Source organism: Eucyclogobius newberryi, unplaced genomic scaffold, assembly GCF_026437365.1.
Source record: "Eucyclogobius newberryi isolate DKJ021-1_F unplaced genomic scaffold, fEucNew1.0.hap1 SCAF_2, whole genome shotgun sequence".
Taxonomy (NCBI): Eukaryota; Metazoa; Chordata; class Actinopteri; order Gobiiformes; family Gobiidae; genus Eucyclogobius; species Eucyclogobius newberryi.
The window spans coordinates 19278719-19300968 of record NW_027315834.1 but is presented as its reverse complement, the minus strand read 5'-3'; the positions used below and the strand labels follow the sequence as shown (position 1 = coordinate 19300968).

General features: G+C 43.2%; 3 protein-coding genes across 3 annotated transcripts; 2 read left to right on the top strand and 1 right to left on the bottom strand.

Annotated features, from left to right (window-relative positions):
* The first annotated feature begins 5412 nt into the window (after positions 1 to 5412).
* On the top strand, positions 5413 to 11338 carry thnsl2 (threonine synthase-like 2). Its single transcript, XM_072454103.1, has 9 exons — positions 5413 to 5534; positions 5724 to 5952; positions 6422 to 6616; positions 9556 to 9708; positions 9793 to 10032; positions 10134 to 10282; positions 10523 to 10648; positions 10716 to 10870; positions 10960 to 11338. The coding sequence occupies exons 2-9, from the start codon at positions 5730 to 5732 to the stop codon at positions 11183 to 11185; spliced, it is 1467 nt and encodes a 488-aa protein (XP_072310204.1). The 5' UTR covers positions 5413 to 5534; positions 5724 to 5729; the 3' UTR covers positions 11186 to 11338.
* Positions 11339 to 11517: 179 nt separating this feature from the next.
* On the top strand, positions 11518 to 18134 carry LOC140367571 (ATP-dependent RNA helicase DQX1-like). Its single transcript, XM_072454100.1, has 12 exons — positions 11518 to 11780; positions 12407 to 12741; positions 13346 to 13539; positions 13734 to 14178; positions 14491 to 14772; positions 14865 to 14964; positions 15041 to 15199; positions 15264 to 15455; positions 15529 to 15654; positions 15735 to 15925; positions 16053 to 16243; positions 17004 to 18134. The coding sequence occupies exons 2-12, from the start codon at positions 12457 to 12459 to the stop codon at positions 17179 to 17181; spliced, it is 2343 nt and encodes a 780-aa protein (XP_072310201.1). The 5' UTR covers positions 11518 to 11780; positions 12407 to 12456; the 3' UTR covers positions 17182 to 18134.
* smyd1a (SET and MYND domain containing 1a) lies at positions 18001 to 21709 on the bottom strand. Its single transcript, XM_072454101.1, has 10 exons — positions 21437 to 21709; positions 20615 to 20791; positions 19961 to 20174; positions 19762 to 19892; positions 19636 to 19674; positions 19175 to 19361; positions 19000 to 19092; positions 18758 to 18921; positions 18303 to 18471; positions 18001 to 18223 (listed from the first exon to the last, which is right to left on the bottom strand). Exons 1-10 carry the CDS (start codon positions 21571 to 21573, stop codon positions 18113 to 18115), a joined length of 1422 nt encoding a protein of 473 aa, XP_072310202.1. The 5' UTR covers positions 21574 to 21709; the 3' UTR covers positions 18001 to 18112.
* Between the last annotated feature and the right edge of the window lie 541 nt (positions 21710 to 22250).

Below are 22250 nucleotides of genomic sequence, written 5' to 3'. Positions count from 1 at the left end.
AGCCCCCCAGAGATTGTCTCTTTTATTGGGCATCCGGTCTAGGCCCCACCTAGAAAAATGTCTGGAGCAGCCCCTGCTTCATGAGGCGCACTGTTGTATTTATGATGGCCACGATTATGGAGCTCAACAGTGATATCCCACTTCCGGAAGTAAATGCACCATTTTATCCCATAGATATTTTGAAAAAAGTTAATATTTAAAGCTATTCAGCTGTAATGTAACTAGAACACAAGTACGGTTAAAAAAAGAAGTCTGATTCTGACATTTTAAATGTATTCATTTTTTGGACTCCATCCATCCATCCATCTTCTGCCGCTTTATCCGGGGCCGGGTCGCGGGGGCAGCAGTCTGAGCAGGGACTCACAGACTTCCTTCTCCCCAGACACTTCCTCTAACTCCTCCGGGGGGATCCCGAGGCGTTCCCAGGCCAGCCGAGAGACATAGTCTCTCCAGCGTGTCCTGGGTCTTCCCCGGGGCCTCTTCCCGGTGGGACATGCCTGAAACACCTCCCGAGGGAGGCGCCCAGGAGGCATCCGGAACAGATGCCCGAGCCACCTCAGCTGGCTCCTCTCGACGTGGAGGAGCAGCGGCTCTACTCCGAGCTCCCCCCGTGTGGCCGAGCTCCTCACCTTATCTCTAAGGGAGCGCCCAGCCACCCGGCGGAGGAAACTCATTTCGACCGCTTGTATCCGCGATCTTGTTCTTTCGGTCACTACCCAAAGCTCATGACCATAGGTGAGGGTAGGAACGTAGACCGACCGGTAAATAGAGAGCTTTGCCTTTCGGCTCAGCTCCCTCTTTACCACAACGGTCCGATGCAGCGACTGCATCACTGCAGCCGCTGCACCGATCCGCCTGTCGATCTCACGCTCCATCCTTCCCTCACTCGTGAACAAGACCCCGAGATACTTGAACTCCTCCACTTGGGGCAAGGACACCCCACCCACCTGGAGAGGGCAAGCCACCTTTTTCCGGTCGAGAACCATGGCCTCGGATTTGGAGGTGCTGATTCTCATCCCAGCCGCTTCACACTCGGCTGCAAACCGTCCCAGTGCATGTTGCAGGTCCGGGTTTGATGGAGCCATCAGGACAACATCGTCTGCAAACAGCAGAGATGAGATCCTGTGGTCCCCAAACCGGACCCCCTCCGACCCCTGACTAGGTGACGGGTCAGACAAAGATCGGTTCAGAAGCCTCTTATGACGACGACACAATCAAGGCAGTTCACGTCGCCCGGATCGGCGTCACCGGGGCCCCATCCTGGAGCCAGGCCTGGGATGGGTGCTCCATGGCGAGCGCCTGGTGGCCGGGTCTTACCCCACGGGGCCCGGCCGGGCACAGCCCGAAAGAGCGACGTGGGGCCGCCCTCCCGTGGGCCCACCACCCGCAGGAGGATCCATAAGGGGCCGGTGCAGAGAGATCTGGGCGGCAGTCGACGGCAGGGGCCTCGGCGACCAGATCTCCAGACACAGAGACTAACTCTGGGGACATGGAATGTCACCTCGCTGGGGGGGAAAGAGCCTGAGCTTGTGCGGGAGGTTGAGCGATACCGACTAGATATAGTCGGCCTCACCTCCACGCACAGTTTGGGCTCTGGAACCCATCTCCTCGAGAGGGGCTGGACGCTCCACTTCTCTGGTGTTGCCCGCGGGGAGAGGCGGCGGGCTGGTGTGGGCTTGCTGATAGCCCCTCAGCTCAGCCGCCACGTGTTGGAGTTTACCCCGGTGAACGAGAGGGTCGCGTCCCTCCGCCTTCGGGTGGGGGACAGGTCTCTCACTGTTGTGGCGGCCTACGGGCCGAACAGCAGTGCAGAGTACCCGGCCTTCTTGGAGTCCTTGGGAGGGGTACTGGACAGTGCACCGACCGGGGACTCCGTTGTTCTACTGGGGGACTTCAACGCCCACGTGGGCAATGACAGTGACACCTGGAGAGGGGTGATCGGGAAGAACGGCTTCCCCGATCTGAACCCGAGCGGTGTTCAGTTATTGGACTTCTGTGCTAGCCACGGATTGTCCATAACGAACACCATGTTCAAGCACAAGGGTGTCCATCAGTGCACGTGGCACCAGGACACCCTAGGCCGGAGGTCAATGATCGACTTAGTTGTCGTGTCATCAGACCTCCGGCCGCGTGTCTTGGACACTCGGGTGAAGAGAGGGGCAGAGTTGTCAACCGATCACCACCTGGTGGTGAGTTGGATCCGCTGGCGGAGGAGGAAGCCGGACAGACTTGGCAGACCCAAGCGCATTGTGAGGGTCTGTTGGGAACGTCTAGTGGAGCCCTCTGTCAGTAGGGTATTCAACTCGCACCTCCGGGAGAGCTTCTCCCATGTCCCGGGGGAGGCTGGGGACATTGAGTCCGAGTGGACCATGTTCTCCGCCTCCATTGTTGATGCGGCTGCTCGGAGCTGTGGTCGCAAGGTCTCCGGTGCCTGTCGTGGCGGCAACCCCCGAACCCGGTGGTGGACACCGGAAGTAAGGGATGCCGTCAGACTAAAGAAGGAGGCCTATCAGGCCACTCTGGCTTGTAGGTCTCCGGAGGTCATCGACGGGTATCGGCAGGCCAAGCGAGCCGCGGCTCGTGCTGCCGCAGAGGCAAAAACCCGGGCCTGGGAGGAGTTCGGGGAGGCCATGGAGGAGGACTATCGGTCGGCACCAAAGAAATTCTGGCAAACCGTCCGGCGCCTCAGGAAGGGGAAGCAGTGTCTCACAAACACCGTTTACGGTGCGGGTGGAGGCCTGCTGACCTCGACTGGGGATGTCGTCGGACGGTGGAAGGAATACTTTGAGGATCTCCTTAATCCCTCAGTCACGTCTTCTGAAGAGGAAGTAGAGACCGGGGACTCGGAGGCTGGCTCATCCATCACCCAAGCTGAAGTCACTGAGGTTGTCCGCAAACTCCTCGGTGGCAGGGCTCCGGGGGTGGATGAGATCCGCCCTGAGTACCTAAAGTATCTGGATGTTGTAGGACTGTCTTGGTTGACACGTCTCTGCAACATCGCGTGGCGTTCGGGGACCGTGCCTCTGGACTGGCAGACCGGGGTGGTGGTCCCTCTGTTCAAGAAGGGGGACCGGAGGGTGTGTTCCAACTACAGAGGGATCACACTCCTCAGCCTCCCGGGTAAGGTCTATTCCAAGGTACTGGAGAGGAGAATCCGACCGATAGTCGAACCTCGGATTCAGGAGGAGCAGGGTGGTTTTCGTCCCGGTCGTGGAACACTGGACCAGCTCTATACCCTCCATCGGGTGCTCGAGGGTTCATGGGAGTTTGCCCAACCAGTCCACATGTGCTTTGTGGATCTGGAGAAGGCTTTTGACCGTGTCCCTCGGGGTGTCCTTTGGGGGGTGCTCCGGGAGTACGGGGTCCGGGGCCCTTTGCTCAGGGCTGTCCGGTCCCTGTATGACCGGAGCAGGAGCTGTGTTCGCATTGCCGGCAGTAAGTCAGACCTGTTTTTGGACTGTAAACAACAATTATAGTTGTTATTGCTGAATGAGAAATGTATGTTGAGCTCTATTTGATTTTTAAAAGCTAAAACCCCAAATTATACACCAATGTTGTATTGATCTGTTTATTGAAGAGTTGTCGCTCTCATTTGTGCTTCAGGGTAAGTGCATTGGATAACATCTATTGCATTGCATTTTTCCAGTCTGAACACATTTTTGTATTGCATTTGATTATATGTTTTATATTTTTGCACGTGTACATTAAAACCAAGCAAGGTATTACCCTGTAAATTTGTTTGAGAGAGCATTCATAGTCCGCTCGCATGAGAGGCCGCCTCACTGCAGACCGTAACCAGGAGGAACCTCATGTGACTTCCCTTCATCCAGAGGTCCCCAAGGCCCGGATGTGCTAAAATAACCATATCAACAACACGACAAGAAGAGGCCATCAACACAGATGACAGGTTTTTCCTTGACAACATGTAACATTACATTTTTAGTGAATTTAAAGCTGCGTACACATTGATTATATGTTCGGCTATTCGCTGATTATTCTCAACCCGTAAGATAAGATGACCTTCATTTGTTCCACAAATCTGTTGCAACACAGATTTGGCACAGAAATATAATAATAAAAAAAACAATTAACTTATACTCTTGATAAAAATAAAATAAAAAAAAACTCTTATTTACAGCTGTTATATGGACAGAACATTTTGCACCAGGATGATTGACATTAGGTCACAGTATTGCACATGACTGATAGTATTGCACATGATTATGAAGCTGGGATCAATTTGACCAAAAACGCCTGAAAAAATGCCGTTTAAAACTGAGTTTGATCCTGAACCCTCTGGAATACAAACAATTGGCTGGAGCATTTGTGATGCTGAAAGTCTAGTTTTGGACTCTGATGTCTGTTTTACTCTTAATTATAGGCAGTGGCTGCAGAATAGCCTCATGGCTAACCCCTAAACCCTGACCCGGCGCGGTTAAATAGCCTAGCAGAATCAGGAGCTGCGACACAAAATAACATGGCAGTTCCGCGGCTCTGTAGACACTCCCTAATAGTAAGTAGAAACCAGGTCTGCACAGAGGAAATCAGATTTTAAATCCCGCCTAGATTTTATTTGTTAAATATAAGACTGAGTAAACCTGGTTTTAGAGGGATGGCTGATAAACACTAAAGCTTTTGTTAGGTTTTGACCATTCTGACCATTCTGACCATTCTGAAGTTACTTTCTCTGACCACTGCCGTGCTTTTTACGATTACCGTAGTTAGCAGGAAAACACGCGCAACAGCTTTTCTCATGCGGGCCGTACATTACCATACATTACCATCGCCTCCTAAAAGGCGGACCACTTTGCCGAGGTTTTCTGAGCGCAAGCACATTTTTATGGATTTTTATAAGGAGCAGTTTGCCAACATGTTTTAATCATTGGACCGAAGTGACAGGAGTTTGGACGTCGCGTGGCGCTTGGTCAGTGGCTAGCAGGCGGCTTAGCTTAAAGCTAGCAACTCTCGCCAACACTGAAGGCCATTATCTGGTTCCATGCCGTTACCATAGCAATCCACCATGTTTGTTGTTGGTTTGCTAAATGTCCATAGCGATACATTAGCCAAAACAGTAAAAAAGTAAACAAAATAACAACCTGCTAAACTGCAGGGCCACTACCATTGGCCACTACGTGTAAATGCTGTATGACTGTATAGAGTCAGAATATGTTTTGATTAATGCTTGGTTTAGTTTTTAAGCATTTTCAAATCCATGTTGATTTAACATTAGGTGTCACAATCCAGAGCTCTATTGGGCCTATCAGTAAATGTAAATCAGACTCCGCTAGCAAACACTTGCACTTGTCACAGACTACAATACATTTACGTATTGTTGAGTGTAACTAGTTTGCTGCTCAGCCCAGAGAGTGTCCTGTGTCTTTGGACTGAAACATGTATTTATGATCTTTTATCAGTAGGTTACAGGTGACTTTGCATTGCTTTAAAGACATGCTCTAAAGTTCACTGGTCCTTTCATTCACACAGGACAACACAGTATGAGGAACTTACTGTAACGGACTGAGAAAAATAAAGAAGTGAGTTATTTTATTTAGAGTTTTCAAAAGTACATTTGGTGAACTGACAGTTTTACTGGCTGAATAATAATTACACATTTGTATTCTTCCCTGAAGGTGTATGCACGTAACATCTCAGATTTAAGTATTTAATAATGCTAATACAGATTTATCACATGGTACACTCTTTTTGTTGGCCCATTTTGACAGGTCAGCATGAGGTACTGCAGCACTCGTGGTGAGGTCTGCGGATGGGACTTCCGTGATGTCTTGTTCTCTGGGTTTGCTCCAGACGGGGGTATGTTTATGCCGGAAAGTCTCCCGGTGCTGAATCCAGATACCCTGAGGAGCTGGAGGAACCTCTCATATCCTAAACTAGTTGTCGAAGTGGCCTCGCTGTTCATTCCATCAGAACTTATACCTAGAGACGATCTAGAAGGTGAGCTGAAAGTGCAATGCATCTATGCTTCATTTTTTCCTGCATTGAATCTAAATCCAATCCAGTTTTTCATTTGTAAGGTTTGTCAGGTAGTTTGTAGACTAATTTTATAATTGTTTATTTCTAAAAAATAAAATGTACTACATTATCTTCCAATTGCTGAAATTCAGCTTGCCTCACAACAATTCATTTCTTCAACACACGGATCCAAAAACAGAGAGAAAGTAGACCCATGTATGATCACAAAGTCTGTACCCGTGATAAATGTGAGCTGCAGAGTTTCAGTTATTTATCTGCTTTTCTCATTCGTTTTTGCCACTCACTGCTAAAATTTAGAACGCTGTCACCGGCATAATCTCTATGACTCCACTTTGGCCAAATGTGGAAAAGTCTTGTTAACATTGATTATTGAGTGAAGAAAATGCTAATCTATGAACACATTTGAGCTGATTGTATTTCTCTCTCCCAGGCTTGGTGAATGCTGCTCTCTCTGGTTTCTCGGTACCTGAGGTGGTAAAGATTGCACGACTGAAAGATGGTCTGTCTGTATTGGAGCTCTTTCATGGAGACACATTGGCCTTTAAAGATTTGGCTATGACTTGCACTGTACGCTTCCTTGACTACTTTTTGCAGAAGGAGAATCGCAGGGCCACTGTTGTTGTAGGTAAGGACTAAAGACTATGTTATTACAGTGGCTTGCAAAAGTATTCATACAGAAACTGGAACTGTTCCACATTTTGTTGCGTCACGACCACAAACTTGAATACGTTTCATTGGCTTTTTTTGTTGTTGAAAGAGCCACACAAAATGACAGACAATTGTGAAGTGAAAGGATATTCTACATAATATCCAGATTTAAAAAGAAAGTGCAGCTTGAGAAAGCCATGTGAGTCAATACCTTTTGAGGTTTGTCTTTACCAGCTTTGCTCATTCTTCGCAAAACAACTCAAGCTTTTGTGAACAGCAGTTTTCAGATCTTGCCACAAATTCTCGATTGTATTTAGGTCTGGACTTTGACTGGGCCATTCTAACACATGAATATGTTTTGTTTTATTTATATTTCATTGTAGAAGCCTGTCCCAATGCTCGCACTTGCGCATTTCAATTGCACATTTGACGAGCCGCTGGGGTGCAAAGTGTTCAATCTTTTCAGAATGTTTTGATCCACTCTTCACCACAGACATCTCTCTGTGCTTCAAGCAAGTATGGAGCGATGTGGACATCAGGCAGGCACATTAACAACAATACATTTCATTGTAATGTTTTCAATCGGCACAGCAATTCTTGCAACTTAGCAGCAAGAGCTAACAAGAAACTGATATTTTAAATAAATCTGTGATTGTCCAGCTAACAAGACTGTTCTCATTTGTTTGTGGCCTATTCCAAATTAAACTGAGCTGTGGCTTTCTGAGCAGCTTCACTGTCCCTGTTGGACTTCTTATAGGTGTTTCTTCTTGCCACTCTTCCATAAACTCTGCCAGATTTGTGTAGTGCACATCTAATAGTCCTGAGGACAGATTCCCTGTCCACCTGAGCTGTGGATCTCTGCAGCTCCTCCAGAGTTACATGGGCCTCTTGGCTGCATCTCTGATCAGTGTTCTCCTTGTTCGGCCTGTATGTTCTGATGGACGGCCTTGTCATGGTAGGTTTGTAGTTGTGGTATACTCTTTCCATTAAATCCATCCATGGATTTAACGGCGCTCCATGAGATTTTCAAAGCTTGGACAATCTTTTTATAACCTACCCTGCTTTATACATCTCCCTGACCTGCCTGGTGTGTTCCTTGGATTTCATAATGCTGTTTGCTCCCCAACATTCTCTTAATAAACTCCTGTGGCCTTCACAGAACAGCTGCATTTATACTGAGATGAGATTACACACAGGTGGAATCATTAGGTCAACTTTCATTCTTTCAGTAATCATCAGGCAACGTCTGACAGCAATTTGCCGCACTCGAGGAAAAGGGACTAAATACCTTTGCATGCTGCACTTTTCAGATTTTGATTTATTTTCAAATCTGGAAATCTGGAAATCATGTAAAATGTTCCTTCTACTTCACTATTGTGTGCCACTTTGAGTTGCTCTTCCAAAAAAATTTACAATAAAGTTTGTGGTCGTAATGTGGAAAAGTTTCAGAAGTCCAAATACTGTATAGCCACTTTTATATTTTGTATGTACTGTGACTTCAATACATTTTCACACCCTCTTTAAGTCTTTAAATGTAATTATGATGGCACCAGATAATGATGGACCGGGTGATCTGGACTGTGAGTCACTAGGCGCTTTTGGGATAAGTAAAAACGGCAGATCAGATCAGAGTTGCTCGACGGTGAAGTTTCCGGTCTGCACGAGGCTGCTGGGTGTTTTTTCTTCACCTTCATTGGACACTTCGATCATTAAGGCGAGCTGCAGCTAAACACCAACGCGCCTAGTGTCTCTTTTGGACTAAGTTCTCTTACTAAATCCATTGTTCTGATAGATTATTCTGGTTTGAGTTACAGCTTTGGTTGTTTTGGGTTTGTTTCATTTGAGATGAAATGAACCCCATAAAGAGGTTATACCGCTCCAGATCAGGACCCGTCTGTTGAATTTACTTCAGGTGGATTCTGTACAAGCTGCAGAACCATCACAGGTTTGATAGAAATCTGGATGATCTGAATGAATAATTTGAGTGGGGTGTACTACAATGTGAATACCTTTGTCATGAAATTGTGGGTTTATGTTCTTAATATATTTGCAAAACTTTCTATTCAGTTTTTGATTTTCTAACACAGACTAATCAGTGTAAATTAAATTGATCAGATTCAGCATCTACACCGTAATAAAATGTATTGAATTTAAGAAGAAATCTACTCAAACCACAAACATATGTTGACATCTCAAAAAGCACTGCTACTCCGGTGGAATAATGAAATGCTGTTCTAAAATGTTATCTATATCTCAGGTAGTAATGGTTAAGACATTAAGCCTCTTGAAACAATGAGGCCTCACAGTCCCAGCACAAAGCTCCACCAAAATTGTACCTCAAAATAGTGGCATCTACTGGGGATTTGAATGTATCACAAAGAATATCAAGTTTATTTGAAGATTTCATACCATCCTTGAGCCCTGAGGAAGATCATGTTGGCTGAAAAACACATTGGATCATTTAGTATTTTATAGCCAAGATGGAATAAAGGCTTTTTAACTTTTCTAAAATGGATGCCTTGGTTTTTACCAGTACAAATCACTCTTGTATCTTCACATATCTGGTCTTTTGTTTGCGTAGTCTAATAAACATATTAGTATACGATGATTGATTAAAGAAGTAAAATGATCACTGTAAAGTGTAAAGAATAAATAATTAAAGCATCTTTTGAGTGTCCATGCTAGACTCCACGTGCAGCCGGGATTCGAACAGTGTCGTGAGTTTGAATCCCGGCTCTGACACATCCTCCCTTCTCGCTCACCCCCATTTGATGCTCAGCCATCCTGTCTAATAAAGCCTAAAAATCCTTTTAAATAAATAAATGAATGGGAACAACCCTCATAGAGAAGGATAAATATAGGGCCTGTTTTGTAACATATTATAGTTTGTAATTTTGTATATGGATGGTTTATCAGGCACTTCAGGAGACACTGGAGGTTCTGCTATCCAAAGTGCCAAGGGTTTGTCTGGGTTGGATGTGATGGTCATTTATCCAAGAGGACGCATTACTCCAGTTCAAGAGAAATACATGATAACAGCTCTAGAGGATAATATCCATGTTTTTGCAGGTATTTCACTAAAAGCAGTAATATTAAAGTTTTTACTAAAGCGGGTCTTGAAACTGTTGTGTGTATTACTGTGTGTGTCCACAGCAGACGGTTGCTCAGATGACATTGATCAGCCTTTACGCCGCCTGTTTGCTGACCAAGACCTTGTCAAATCTTACGGTCTCATGAGCCTGAACTCAGTGAACTGGTCCAGAATCATGGTCCAGCTTGTGCACTTTATCTATGCATATCTTCAGCTCACCGACTTGGACCAAGTGATGGACCTACAAACATTCCCAGAGCTGGAGGTTGTGGTTCCCACTGGAGGGGCAGGAAACATCGCTGGTGAAACTCAATTTTATTATGAACTTGCTGTTCTCAGTTGTAAATGTGATTAAGTGATCATAACTTCTAATAACAAATTCTGTGTGGTTTGTTTGTCTTAGCTGGTTACATTGTGAAGCAGATGGGTTTGCCCTTGAGACTTGTGGCTATGGTGAACTCTAATGATATTGTCCACAGGACAGTCACCAAAGGGGACTTTTCCATGGCACCAAATGTCTCTCAAACCTTGGCCCCTGCAATAGACATTCAGGTATGTCAACATAAATATTGACTTTGTGACATGGTGGACAATATTGGTCAAGTTTATCAACATACATTGGTGCTCTTGGCTCTGTGTCCCCAAACCACAGACAGATATTCAATATGTATGAATTATACTAAGAAATGTATTCAGTCAACTAACACTTTGAAAGGATAAGTATTATAGTTGTCAAAAACTAGGCCCTCTGTTCTTAAATGATGTATTTGTGGTTTTCTGTGAATTGTAAAGGACCCATACAACATGGAGAGGGTATTCTGGCTTCTGCTTGACAAAGATGGACCTTGTGTAAAGAAACTAATGGATGAATTTCAGAATTCACATAGCCACATTCTGCCAGCAAACCACCGCAAATTGGTACAATTAAACTTTTGTCTCGTAGTCAAGTTGAGTCCTTCTGCTAAAATGTACCATTACTACTTAGCTCTCTCAACTGCTGTCAACTGGAACAGTAAGTGATGACGGGATCCTTGAGACTATAAAGAGATGTTGGGAGGAGAACCAATATACACTGTGTCCACACACTGCTGTCGCAGTGTGGCACCACTACCACTGCCCCCACAAACATGGGCTGTTAAGGTCAGACTTCTTCACAAAACATCAATAATTCTTGGTTACCATAAAAGTGTAGCATGTATATTGAAAACGTTCCACTGCATCTTTTTCAGGTGTTACTTTGCAACAGCATCTCCAGCCAAGTTTCAGTCAGTGATTCAGAAAGCAGGCTTGACCTTTGACCTTCCAGAGAAAGTAAAAGAGTTGGACAAATTACCCACTAGATATGAAAACTTGGAAAGAAGCCGGGACTGGTCCAAGGACTGGGAGGACAGACTCAGAGAGAAAATAAAGGTTGTTGCTTCAGCTAGATCACACAGTATTTGCTATTACAGATAGTGTGTTTGAATTAAAGCTTTGTGATCTAACAATGTTCTGTCTGAATGGTGAAACATATACAGAAACATTGTGACTGTAATGAGTTTGCTTTGCATCATTTATATTTTGATTCATTTGATGCTTAATACAAGTAAAATATGTATGCAATATAAATACCTGGACTTCTTTATTTAGCTGAACAACAATAATGATACTGTTATAGTTTGGCAATGGAATATGTTTGTTGCATAATTGATTGTCCCGCTAAACTGCGGTTATACGATTTGTTAATAATAATAGTGCATTTATATATATTTGTGTAGCGCTTTCTTTGAATTCCCGAGGTACCCTGAATGTGTCACGTGGTTTGACAGCTGGACAACTAAACATGGCGGCCGCTGACAAGAGCTACCAACACCTATTTCAGCCAGAGTCCGCTCTTTAAATGTATCTTACTACGGAAAAGATGCGCAGAAAATGAAGTAGCTCAGTTTCCATTTAATCTACGTTGTTGTCGTCGACTTTCTTTGTTACAGTTTTTAATCTGAATACAGACAGTTCCGACTGAAGGTGGACTACCTGGACTGGCTATGCTCATCTCTAGACATGTTAAAAGGTAACTTCAGCTTTGCGTAGAGACATCATATAATGCATGTTTATTTAAATTAGGTTTTCTAAATGTCACTGTTCAGAAAAAAAATACTTGATTATTCTGATCTGACCTCTCAATAATCTATTATTAATTAACAAAACTGAATGCAGATACATTATATTCACCTTGTTCAGCCATGACACTATTTCAAAACAAAACGGGATTTATAGTCTAAATGACATGAGCCTCTTGAACGTGTGTGAGCCACACTGTCTCTGGATCTGGGTGGAGAGGAACACTCGTCTATTTTTATGTTTAACCTACAGTAAATTTAAATAGTTTTTCTTTAATGCATGCCCTTTTTGATTTTATATAGGTTGTTTTATCATTGTTCATTGTTTTATGTTGCACAGAATCCCCAAAGCAAGTTCCTATGTTTGTGAATTCTGTTCATTGGCAACGACAATAAACCTTTTTCTGATTCTGATTCTGAACCCTAAGTGTGCTGCACATTCATGTAAAGGGTCTGTGGAAATCTACTTACAATGTGCTGAAAAGTTAGCATCCTGTGCTAAAAGTCTTCCTCACTGCATTAAGTAACTATTATTTGTTCCTCATCATGTGACTGTCACTTTCTCTACACACAACAGAGCTTCGCTGTGAACCAAGCGTGCTCCTTTAAACCCTCACTGCAGTGACGATGTCCTCACCATTAGCAACGCCAAAGACCCCAGACTCTCTTTCGGTGTCCTCCCTGCTCTCTGCAGATAGTGATGGAGATGGAGCAACAGGGGGTGATGATGGGCTTCGAGACTTGGAAGTAAATCCTTATGATGGATTGCCATTTTCTTCACGTTACTATGCTATTTTAGAAGAACGAAAAAAATTGCCTGTTTGGAAGATCAGGCAGAACTTCCTGGAGCAGATAGAGAGCAACAACATGGTACTGATCAGTGCACCAAGTGGCTCAGGGAAGAGCACCCAGGTAACCAGGCACTTACAACAGCACTCATCCTAATAACCTCAAATAGAGTGTAACAAGGAGAAAATGACTTGCTGTTGACAACTATTGTCTACCAGAAAAGGATTCCTCTGAATGACCTGTTTATACGTGGCATTCAGCTTACATTTCTTTCAAGTTAATGAATGACAACAATAAACTCTGACCAAATTACACTCCTTTGTTGTGCTTATACTCACACAATCTGCTGGCTCTGGGGGCACTAAAGGAATATCATTTGTTTTGCTTTCCCCACTCACTTTTCTGGCATATCATATTTTTATCAATAATCTGGGAAACTGCAGATTAAAACCAAATGTTTTGTTTGTATAGAGCGTCTTTCAAAAGCTAATTAAAGTTATTTGAATGTCTTCTGCAACCTCAATTCTGACCTTTGTATCCATTAAAGCTTTTTGTCATATCAGATTATACTCAAACAATATAATGACTTTATTTAGAGATAATGCAAGCAATGAATGAATCGTGTGTATTTTTATTTCTCCCTCTGCCCGCTTTTTGAATGTGATTAAAAATCCATCTCAATAGTATAAATATAATCAATCTTCTCCCTTCCCCTGTGTCTCTGCAGGTGCCCCAGTGGTGTTTGGAGTATGCTCTGTCCTTTGAGTTTTCTCAGGGTCTGGTGTGCTGTTCACAGCCGTATTCAGTGGCAGCAGTGAGTCTGGCTCTGCGAGTGGCTGATGAGATGGACCTTAGTTTGGGGATGGAGGTGGGCTACAGGGTGTCCCATGATGACAGCTGCACACCAGACACTTTTCTCAGGTCAGACATCAGAGTATTCAAATCACACATATTGAAACTGTTTTAGAAATGGTTAGCTCTGTGTTTGTTACACCTTCCAGATAGATCAGTTGCATAACCCTGCACAACTCGGCACACCCTTCTTTAATCTCTTCTTGTATTTACACATCTATGGCAAACATTTCGTATTTAATATTGTTCCTCTCTCACTAAAGGTTTGTCAGTGACAGTTATCTCCTGGAGGAGATGATGTCTGACCCGCTCCTTCATCAGTACGGCATAGTGGTGTTGGACGAAGTTCAGGAGCGCACTGTCCCCACCGATGTCCTGTTGGGATTGCTATGTGACGTCTGCCAGCAAAGACCAGACAACTTTCGTGTTGTGCTCCTTACACATCCCACGTTAGCACCCCGCCTTTCCTCTTTCCTAGGACCAACTGTGCCCCACCTCTCACTGGATAGTCCCATTACAGAAGATCCTACAACTAATCCCACAGAGGAGCCTGAGGGTCCTCAGCCTTTTGAAGGCGACCGCGTGGAGATATTGTACAGAGAAGTGTTACCTGGGAAGGAGCCTGTGATGGCAGCTTGTCACATGGTGCTGGATTTGCACAGAAGGGGAGAGGAAGGTGACATCATGATGTTTTTGGCCAGTTCACAGGTACAAACATTATTCTTATTAAAATGTAGGGCCATGTAATGTCAGTTTTTGTTAACAATTACTAGCAGTTTGGGAGTTTCGCCACTTTGTCTAAAGATGTGAAACAGGGACACCACACCTGAGACGGCGCTGGTGTCTGGTGTCTTGATAGTATCTTTGTATAATCCATAACAAAAGCATTGCTATTTTAGAATTTTAACCAGGTTCACCTGATGTACTATGTAGTTGCATTAGTTAAAATTCTGTTTATTTTCAGTACTACCATTTACCAATAACTGTAACAATAACATGTATTAATGTATGACTGTGTAGAGCATTGAAGAGTGTGGGGCCCTGCTGGAGAAGGAGAGCGTTGCCTTGAGCCCACAGCTTGGAGCGCTTCGGATCATCCCACTTCACTGTGGCCTAGGGCCTCAGACACAGCGAGTCTATGATTGTGAGCCTGAAGTCAGGGATGATCTCAATGACTCAGTGCTGACAACTGACACCTCTGCAGTGAGAAGAAAAGTTATTCTCACAGACACACTCGGCGAGGCGTCTTTCTCTGTGCCCGGAATACGCTACGTTATTGACACAGGGCTCCACCTTAAAACTGTGAGTCTATTTAGTTTTAACTCATTTATTGTCTGTAAAAGCAGACGATAATTAAACTAAAAGATCTGTTTAAAACACATTTGTTTTAACAGGTTTACAATCCACAAATCAGAGCTAATTCCCAAATACTGAGAGCAGTCAGTAAACAGCAGGCAGATCTTCGCACTCAGAGGGTGAACAGTCCCCTGTCAGGTTTGTCTGCATTTGTATTATATGAAATAGATTTACTAATGTTAGAACAGTCATAATAAATGATTACATCTTTAAGGGTTATGTGTTCGTCTTTATCCAAAAACCCTTTATGATGAGGGGATGGGAGAAGCTCACTGTCCCGGGGTGATGGATGAAGACCTTAGTCATTTGGTGCTGCTCCTGAAGAGGCTTGATATTGCTGATATGGGACAGTGCAAGTTCCTGGACAGACCAGGTACAACAATTACTCAGGCCAAACTCACAGCACATCATAACTCTGCGTATGTTGCTGTCTCCAGCTCCTGAGGCACTAATGCAGGCCCTGGAAGACTTGGACTATTTGGCAGCACTGGATGATGACGGGAACTTGTCTGAAGTTGGTATTATAATGTCGGAGCTGCCACTGGAGCCGCCTCTGGCCAAAGCCCTCATTGCGGCCTGCGAGTACGACTGTGTTGATGAGCTGCTGACCATTGCTGCTATGCTGACGGGTGAATAGATTTCACACAACACTGATTTTGTTACTTAGACTTCGTCCTAATGATAATTTGCTCTCTGCTCTAGCACCTTCCTGTTTTGTTACGGTTAATCCCAGTAAAGAGCAGGATGCCGTCACTTACTGGCGACCTCTAATGCACACTGAGGGGGATCACATGACCCTTATCAACATTTATATTGCATTCATAGAACGTATGTTTTCACACATTCCTATTTTATACAGTTTATTATAATGAATGCAAGTGCTTACATAAAGGTAGATGTGTTTGCAGATAATCAAGATGAGTCTTGGTGTGTAACAAACTTCCTGAGTTATGCTGCGTTGCGATTGGCCGTTGTGATACGAGCTGAGCTTCTTGAAGTGATGCAAAGAATAGAGCTACCAGTGTCTCCACCTGCATTTGGCTTGCATGACAACTGCACCAACATCAAACGGGCTCTCATTTCAGGCTTTTTCCTCAAGGTAAATCACATCAATACTATTTATAATAATACCAATAATACTGTAGATATACTGTAATAAATGTTAAGTTGTATTAATGTAATTAAGTTCTGTGTCAACTTGTTGTGTTCTGTAATTCTCTTTCCAGGTGGCTCATGATGTGGATGGGTCTGGTAACTACCTCCTGCTGACTCACCGCCATGTGGCTCATCTCCATTCATTTTCATCTTACTTGTGTCGTCAACCCTCCCCCAAACCACCCAACTGGGTCCTGTACCACGAGTTCACCATCTCCCGGGACAACTGCATCCGTGTTGCGTCTGAGGTCTACCCTCAGATGTGAGTAAGCTGTTGGAGGTCTATGTTGAGAGAATGAGAATGAGTTGCTACAAAATGTATTAATTTATTGAGCTGTTATTTTTTGGCCGAATGCTGCTCATGGTCTAGTGGATAGCACATATGCCACATGCCAAAGTCTTATCCTCATTTCACCCGGTACTATCCTGTCAGATAAAGCCTACGGGCTGAAAAAAAAAAAAAAAAAGGTCAGATGATGTATTGGGCTAAAGAAGTAACCAGTTCAGGTGATATGTGAAGTCATATTGCAGTTACTGTGCTAATACTGGCTCAGACATGCTTGTGGCCATCCACAGAGAAACCATTTTTAATATTGTGCAGCTCTAGTGTGGTTACCAAAGCCCTTCACTAAGTCCAAATAGGGTCTATGTTATAATGTTCATCAAAGACAGTAATCTGGCCATTGCCTGTCCATGTAAAGCCTTTCACTTTCTTTGCAAAGTTATGTTGGTTGTATCAATTAATTTGTTTAAACACATCTTATCAATAACAAAAACTTTACCCACCATGCGCCAATATGTATGTATGTATATATTTCTGACCTCTCATAATCCAATTGACAGAGGCAAGTTAGCTTAATTCTTTCTTAATAATAATAATAATAATGATAATGATAATGATAATGATAATGATAATGATAATGATAATGATAATGATAATGATTAGATCGAGACCAAATAGAGTTATTGGTCAAATGAGGTTCAGTGTTGACGAAGCTTTTGGTTCCTGTGTGTTGCTATAGGCTTGTGGAGTTGGCACCTCAGTACTTCCTGGGAAACCTACCCTCAAGTGACGGGAAGGAACTCCTGATGGAGCTAAAGCTAGAGCTAAAGAGTCTGGAGCCCCAGTCCCAGGACGGACACAGAGACACAGAGGGGACTCACAGCCAGTCCAGCACGGAGCTCTGTGTGCTCCAATAACAGGCACACAGGTGAAAGGACTCGTCACTTTGTTTATGTGCTGTTTTAATTTTCAATTCAAGTCAATGTATTTTTGTAATGCCCAAAATCACAACAGCGGTTGTCTTTGAGGGCGACAGTGAAAATTTGACATAAAATTTCAAAAGGGAAAAAAAAACCTAGTGTACAGTAAGTAGTGGTTAATATATATATTACTGTAAATTATTGTGTCCTATTGTGAGATTTTGTCGGTGTAATCCCTCATTCGTCCAGGAGTGTTCCATTGTAGAAAAAGCTTCAGTTGTAGTCATCTGAACTCAGTTGTTTCTGTTGAAACAAACAACTTTTTCCACTTCAGGAAGGCCCGCCCAATGGGCTGGACTTACCAGAGAATAATTCGCTTATTGACAATGACTCTTGGATGAGAGTCGAAACGTCTAGTTTTTTCTAAACTGAGTCTAGATGACTACAACTGAAGCTTTTTCTAATATTGTGAGAATAATTTCACTGTTATTTAATTTAGCATGTTTTTATTTTTAGGTATTTTTTAATTGACTACGTACTATGCTTTTACAAAATATATTTTTGGGAAAACTTGGAAATCAATATAAGCTTTGGTATAAAGACTTTAATGTTTAGAGTCTTGGTAGAGCTAATTGACTCTTTGAAGCAAAACTGTAGCACACAGCTCCTCAGGGCTTGTCTTCATCCTTGTTTGCACATATTTTTCCTCTTCGCTTGCAGTACAAGTGGCATCATTCCGGTTTTACTGAGCCACCATTATTATGCCAGGATGTGAATATGTTTAGTGTGTTTACAATAATGCAATTAGATAACTGGTAACTTGTTTAGCCTTTTTGTCATCACCACAAAAATGCTGATTTATTGACTTATTTGTACAGGCTGTGGTGGGTCTAAACAGACTAGGTGCAATTAATTTGTGAGATTTTCATTAAATCTTTTTGTCTGCTGCACTGTTGTCTTTCAGCACCTCTTGTCTCATCGTGTGGTACTCATTTTGCTTGAACATCTTCAGCTCTATTTCTGTTTGCGCACGCATTGACTGCAAAAACAAATACAGAAAATGTAATGGTTGAATAATCTTAAACAAGAATATTCTCTGTAGGTTTTATTGAACAAACCTCCAGGTCTTTGGTGATGGCATGATTCGGCCCATGAGTGATCATAAGGATGGAATAGGCCTTGCATATGAAGCCGTGGCCCTGCTCAATCTGGCCTGCGTGCCAGTGGGTCACACCTGCCTTCATGATGGCCAAGCCAAGCTGAGCATTGTTGGGATGGTATATCTTTCTGTAAAAGTACAACAAAGCCTTAATCTGACGTTTGAACATGGCAGGTCACGCCAATGCCAGTTTAGTAGCAGATGATCCACTTAAGACGGAGACTGAGAGTGGTGGAGCAAGGTTACAAAGGGGCTCCCACAGAGGTGCACCTCTGCTCTGGGGTTGTTACTATTATTTATATCAGAGAAATAACCTTTATTATTATTAAAAACACATTCCCTCTTATGTGTTGGTTTGACGTCCTTGTAGTGTCTAGTATTTTATTATGTTAAGTACTCAATTACACTACTCACTTGTATCCCTCCACCATCTTGCGAGCATAGTCAGCCGCCTCAGAGTAGGCACGCAGGTAGGATAGGGCCTCGCTGGCCATGCTGAGCACACGCAGCTTGTACAGGTTTGTGTTGGCCAACACATTTTCCTGCTTATCCAGCGTCTCACAGCACAATCGGGCCACCTAACAGAGAGGATTGTGAACACTGACACTCGGCAGTCGCATCTTACAGAGGTGTCCAAAAAATGTAACTTTACGTACCTCGTGGAAGTTGCCCTGAATGCGCTCTGCTTCAATCTCTTCTACGTTTTTTTTACTAAAATCAATCACCTCTTTGACCTTATCAGCTGAGGGCTATGGAGCAAAAGGATACACATGTATTTGTGTGATACTTGATCTTTTATTGTGATAGTTTTAGCAGAATCTTCTCACACACTTTGCTCTCTGCAGCAGCCATCATCAGGTCATCTTTAATGTGCTGTGTACAGTGCTCGCAGGTGCAATCAAAGAAGTGCATGTCCTTCAACTTCTTTTGGCGGTCAGCGGACAGGTTGAGGAAGTCCACATAACTGACAGTTAACTCTTGCCCCGCAGAGATTTTACCCAAAGCTCGAAGTTCAATCCTGAGCAAAAAAGAGCAAACCTAGCAAATTGGAATAGGGATCATTTCCATCTGTGTAAATGCTGACACAAGCTTTTTATCAAACACAAGTTTCATCCTTCATTCATTCAGTGCAAAGACCACATATTTCTTCCCTTAAAATTAACTGATAAAAAGCTATATATTATTAAATGAACAAAAGTGCATACACTTCAAGTAAATCAATTGATGTGATAAGTGAATAGTTGGACCAAAGAATCCCAAAGTTTTGTGGTAAATGTATCATTCATACACACCTCCTCTTGGAGTGCAGCGCAGAGTTAAGAGCTGACTGGCTGAAAAATAAAGAAGCATTCATAAGATCTGTTACACAGGACAGCACTGTGTTTTGACATCCATGTCTTTCACACAGTGGCACATACTTGCCATTGTTGAGAATGACTGTGCAGTTAGGCCAGCAGTCATGGTTGACAAGACACAGGTTTGGAAAGAGACCCACACCGACCGTCTGCAGACCTCGTTGGTCACTCAGTTTGTTACCATTACACTTGACCTACAATTTATAGGGAATAACAAGGAATATTCACAGTGTATGCAATGGTGCTGATGATGAAGACTTACAATGCTAAAAATTTGTGAGATGTAGTCTGCAGAGTGCTGCTTGCTGCCATAAGACCAGTAGTTGAAGAAGCTGCTCACATTGGTCTTGAGCTGTTTTAGGTCTTCTTCTCCGAGATCTGCCACATGGTTCTCCAGTTTGTCCACAGCCAGCAGCTGGGTGTCAGTGGCAATCCCTGTGTCTTTGTGGATGCGCCACATCACACGAGCAGCCAGACTGGACATGGTACGGCAGATTTGGCCCAGTTATGCAATACCACTTCATAATAACTACACTTTAAATTAGCCTGAACAAAGACTTGACTCATACTGAACAAACAATGATTCAGGCTTACCATAATTAGTGTCAAGGTAATAATTCAGTAATTACTAAGCCTGAATGATTCTTGATAAACTATTTGTGTATTATTAATTAAATAGTTGTTCACGCATTATGAAGGTTAAAATATAAATTAGAATAAAAAAAAAATAAATATAAACATTTTTAAAATGTGTATATAAAATGTTCCCCAATGATAATTAAAAGTTGTCATGATGTTTAGGAAATATTGTTTAATATTCATGCTCAATACATTTAGGACGACTAGGATCTTCTGAGATGAGAAGATTTACTTGTATAACTTGGGTAGTTATTGTAGTTGATTTGACTCTTCTTACCGGACTTGCTCATTTGGTGCTGTGAGTATCTTCCTGATGGCCGAACACTCCAGCTTGTGTTCTTCCCAGCATGCAGTTTGACAAGTGCGATCACAATAATGGGCAAATCTGCACTGGGCACAACGGTGCAGCTTGGACTGGCGTCGGAAGCAGTTGTGGCATACCATAGTAGCCATGCTGAGGACAGAGACAAATGAAAGCAATTTTACGTCTTTGTTTTTGCAGGCCTGAAGCAGTCTCTTTAATAGGACAAAATAGCATGTCTAATTTGTTTTTGATATGTAGCAGCCAAACTCAAATGCAGCCCCCAAAACACAGAAATGCTTTTGAAAGTACAGGTTTTTTTTGTTTGCTCCATCTTCGAGACCCAAATGTTGAACGTAATTACTCACATGATTACAATTGTCCTGAACTGTAAAACACACCTGTGTATTACTAGATTAATTGAAATTGACATGACAACATTACATGCGTATCCTGATATCATAACATCAGAAACCAGATAAAACATGAATAAATTAGCAGTAAAAATCGAATGGAAAACGTTTGAAAAACAATTCCACAGTTTGCCATTTTTGCCAGATAAAGGTTGACGAGTGCAAAACATCAAAGGCATCTCAATCTTGAGCAGGCTTATTTTCTAGGCCTGGGAAACCAAATCCAACAACACGTCATACTGTAGTTCAAATGACACTAGACAACTCTATGTGGGCTGGTGTCATGAAACCTCACCAATTTAAAAAAAGAAAACCAGCAGATTGTGATCAATATGTCTCATAATCCTCAGGTTTATGCCTTGCTGGTCTAATCATAGCCACATACCTGTCACAGACCACAGCAGCAAACCCAGGTTCTGAAAACACCACATCTCCAGCACTGAGCCCCTTAGTGGCCCTCAAGCCGCGACCCTTGTCCCCAGCGTCAAACAGCTGTGCGTTCTCCATGCCTCCCCCTGTCATTGTCCCAGCAGACAACACACACACAGATGGAGAAAGTTCTGAAGATTGGGATGGACCAGAGGGACTGAAGAAACTGCAGCTACAGAAGCCTTCTACACTAACTTGCCCCCTTCTGTCCTCAGCAAAACACGGGCCAGGGCCAAAAATAAATTCAGCCCCTCTAAGGACTGTACCACCTCCCCTCCAGAGTGAAGGCGCAGAAAGTAGGAGTGATCAAGGGCCAAATGCAAGGAGGTAGAGGTGCTGAGTGGGGTGTCAAGGTGGGTGCTGTCCCCTTGTTTGGGTGGGTGCGCCCTGGGGTATTTTGGTTCAGGACAGCTGTGGTGATCCGTCAGCGGCACATGCCTGAATCAAAGAGTCAGTCTGTCATTTTATGGCACCAATGACTTCCTGTGTTTTTAAACAAGCGGATTAGTTTCCATTATAGTTACAGACGAAAAGGCCAGAAATGTTTTTTAAGCCTCATCAAAATAGTGATTTCATCATTATACCAATTTTACACAAACGGATACATTTTTATTAAACTATTTTATTATGTAACATTTCATTTAGCTTCACAATATACTCATTGCACCAAACAATAATAGAAATTTAGAAGGAAAAAAAAAAACCTTTTTCTATTTAAAGGCACAGGTGTACTGTTGAAATGGGAACAATACAATTTGCATCTTTGGATT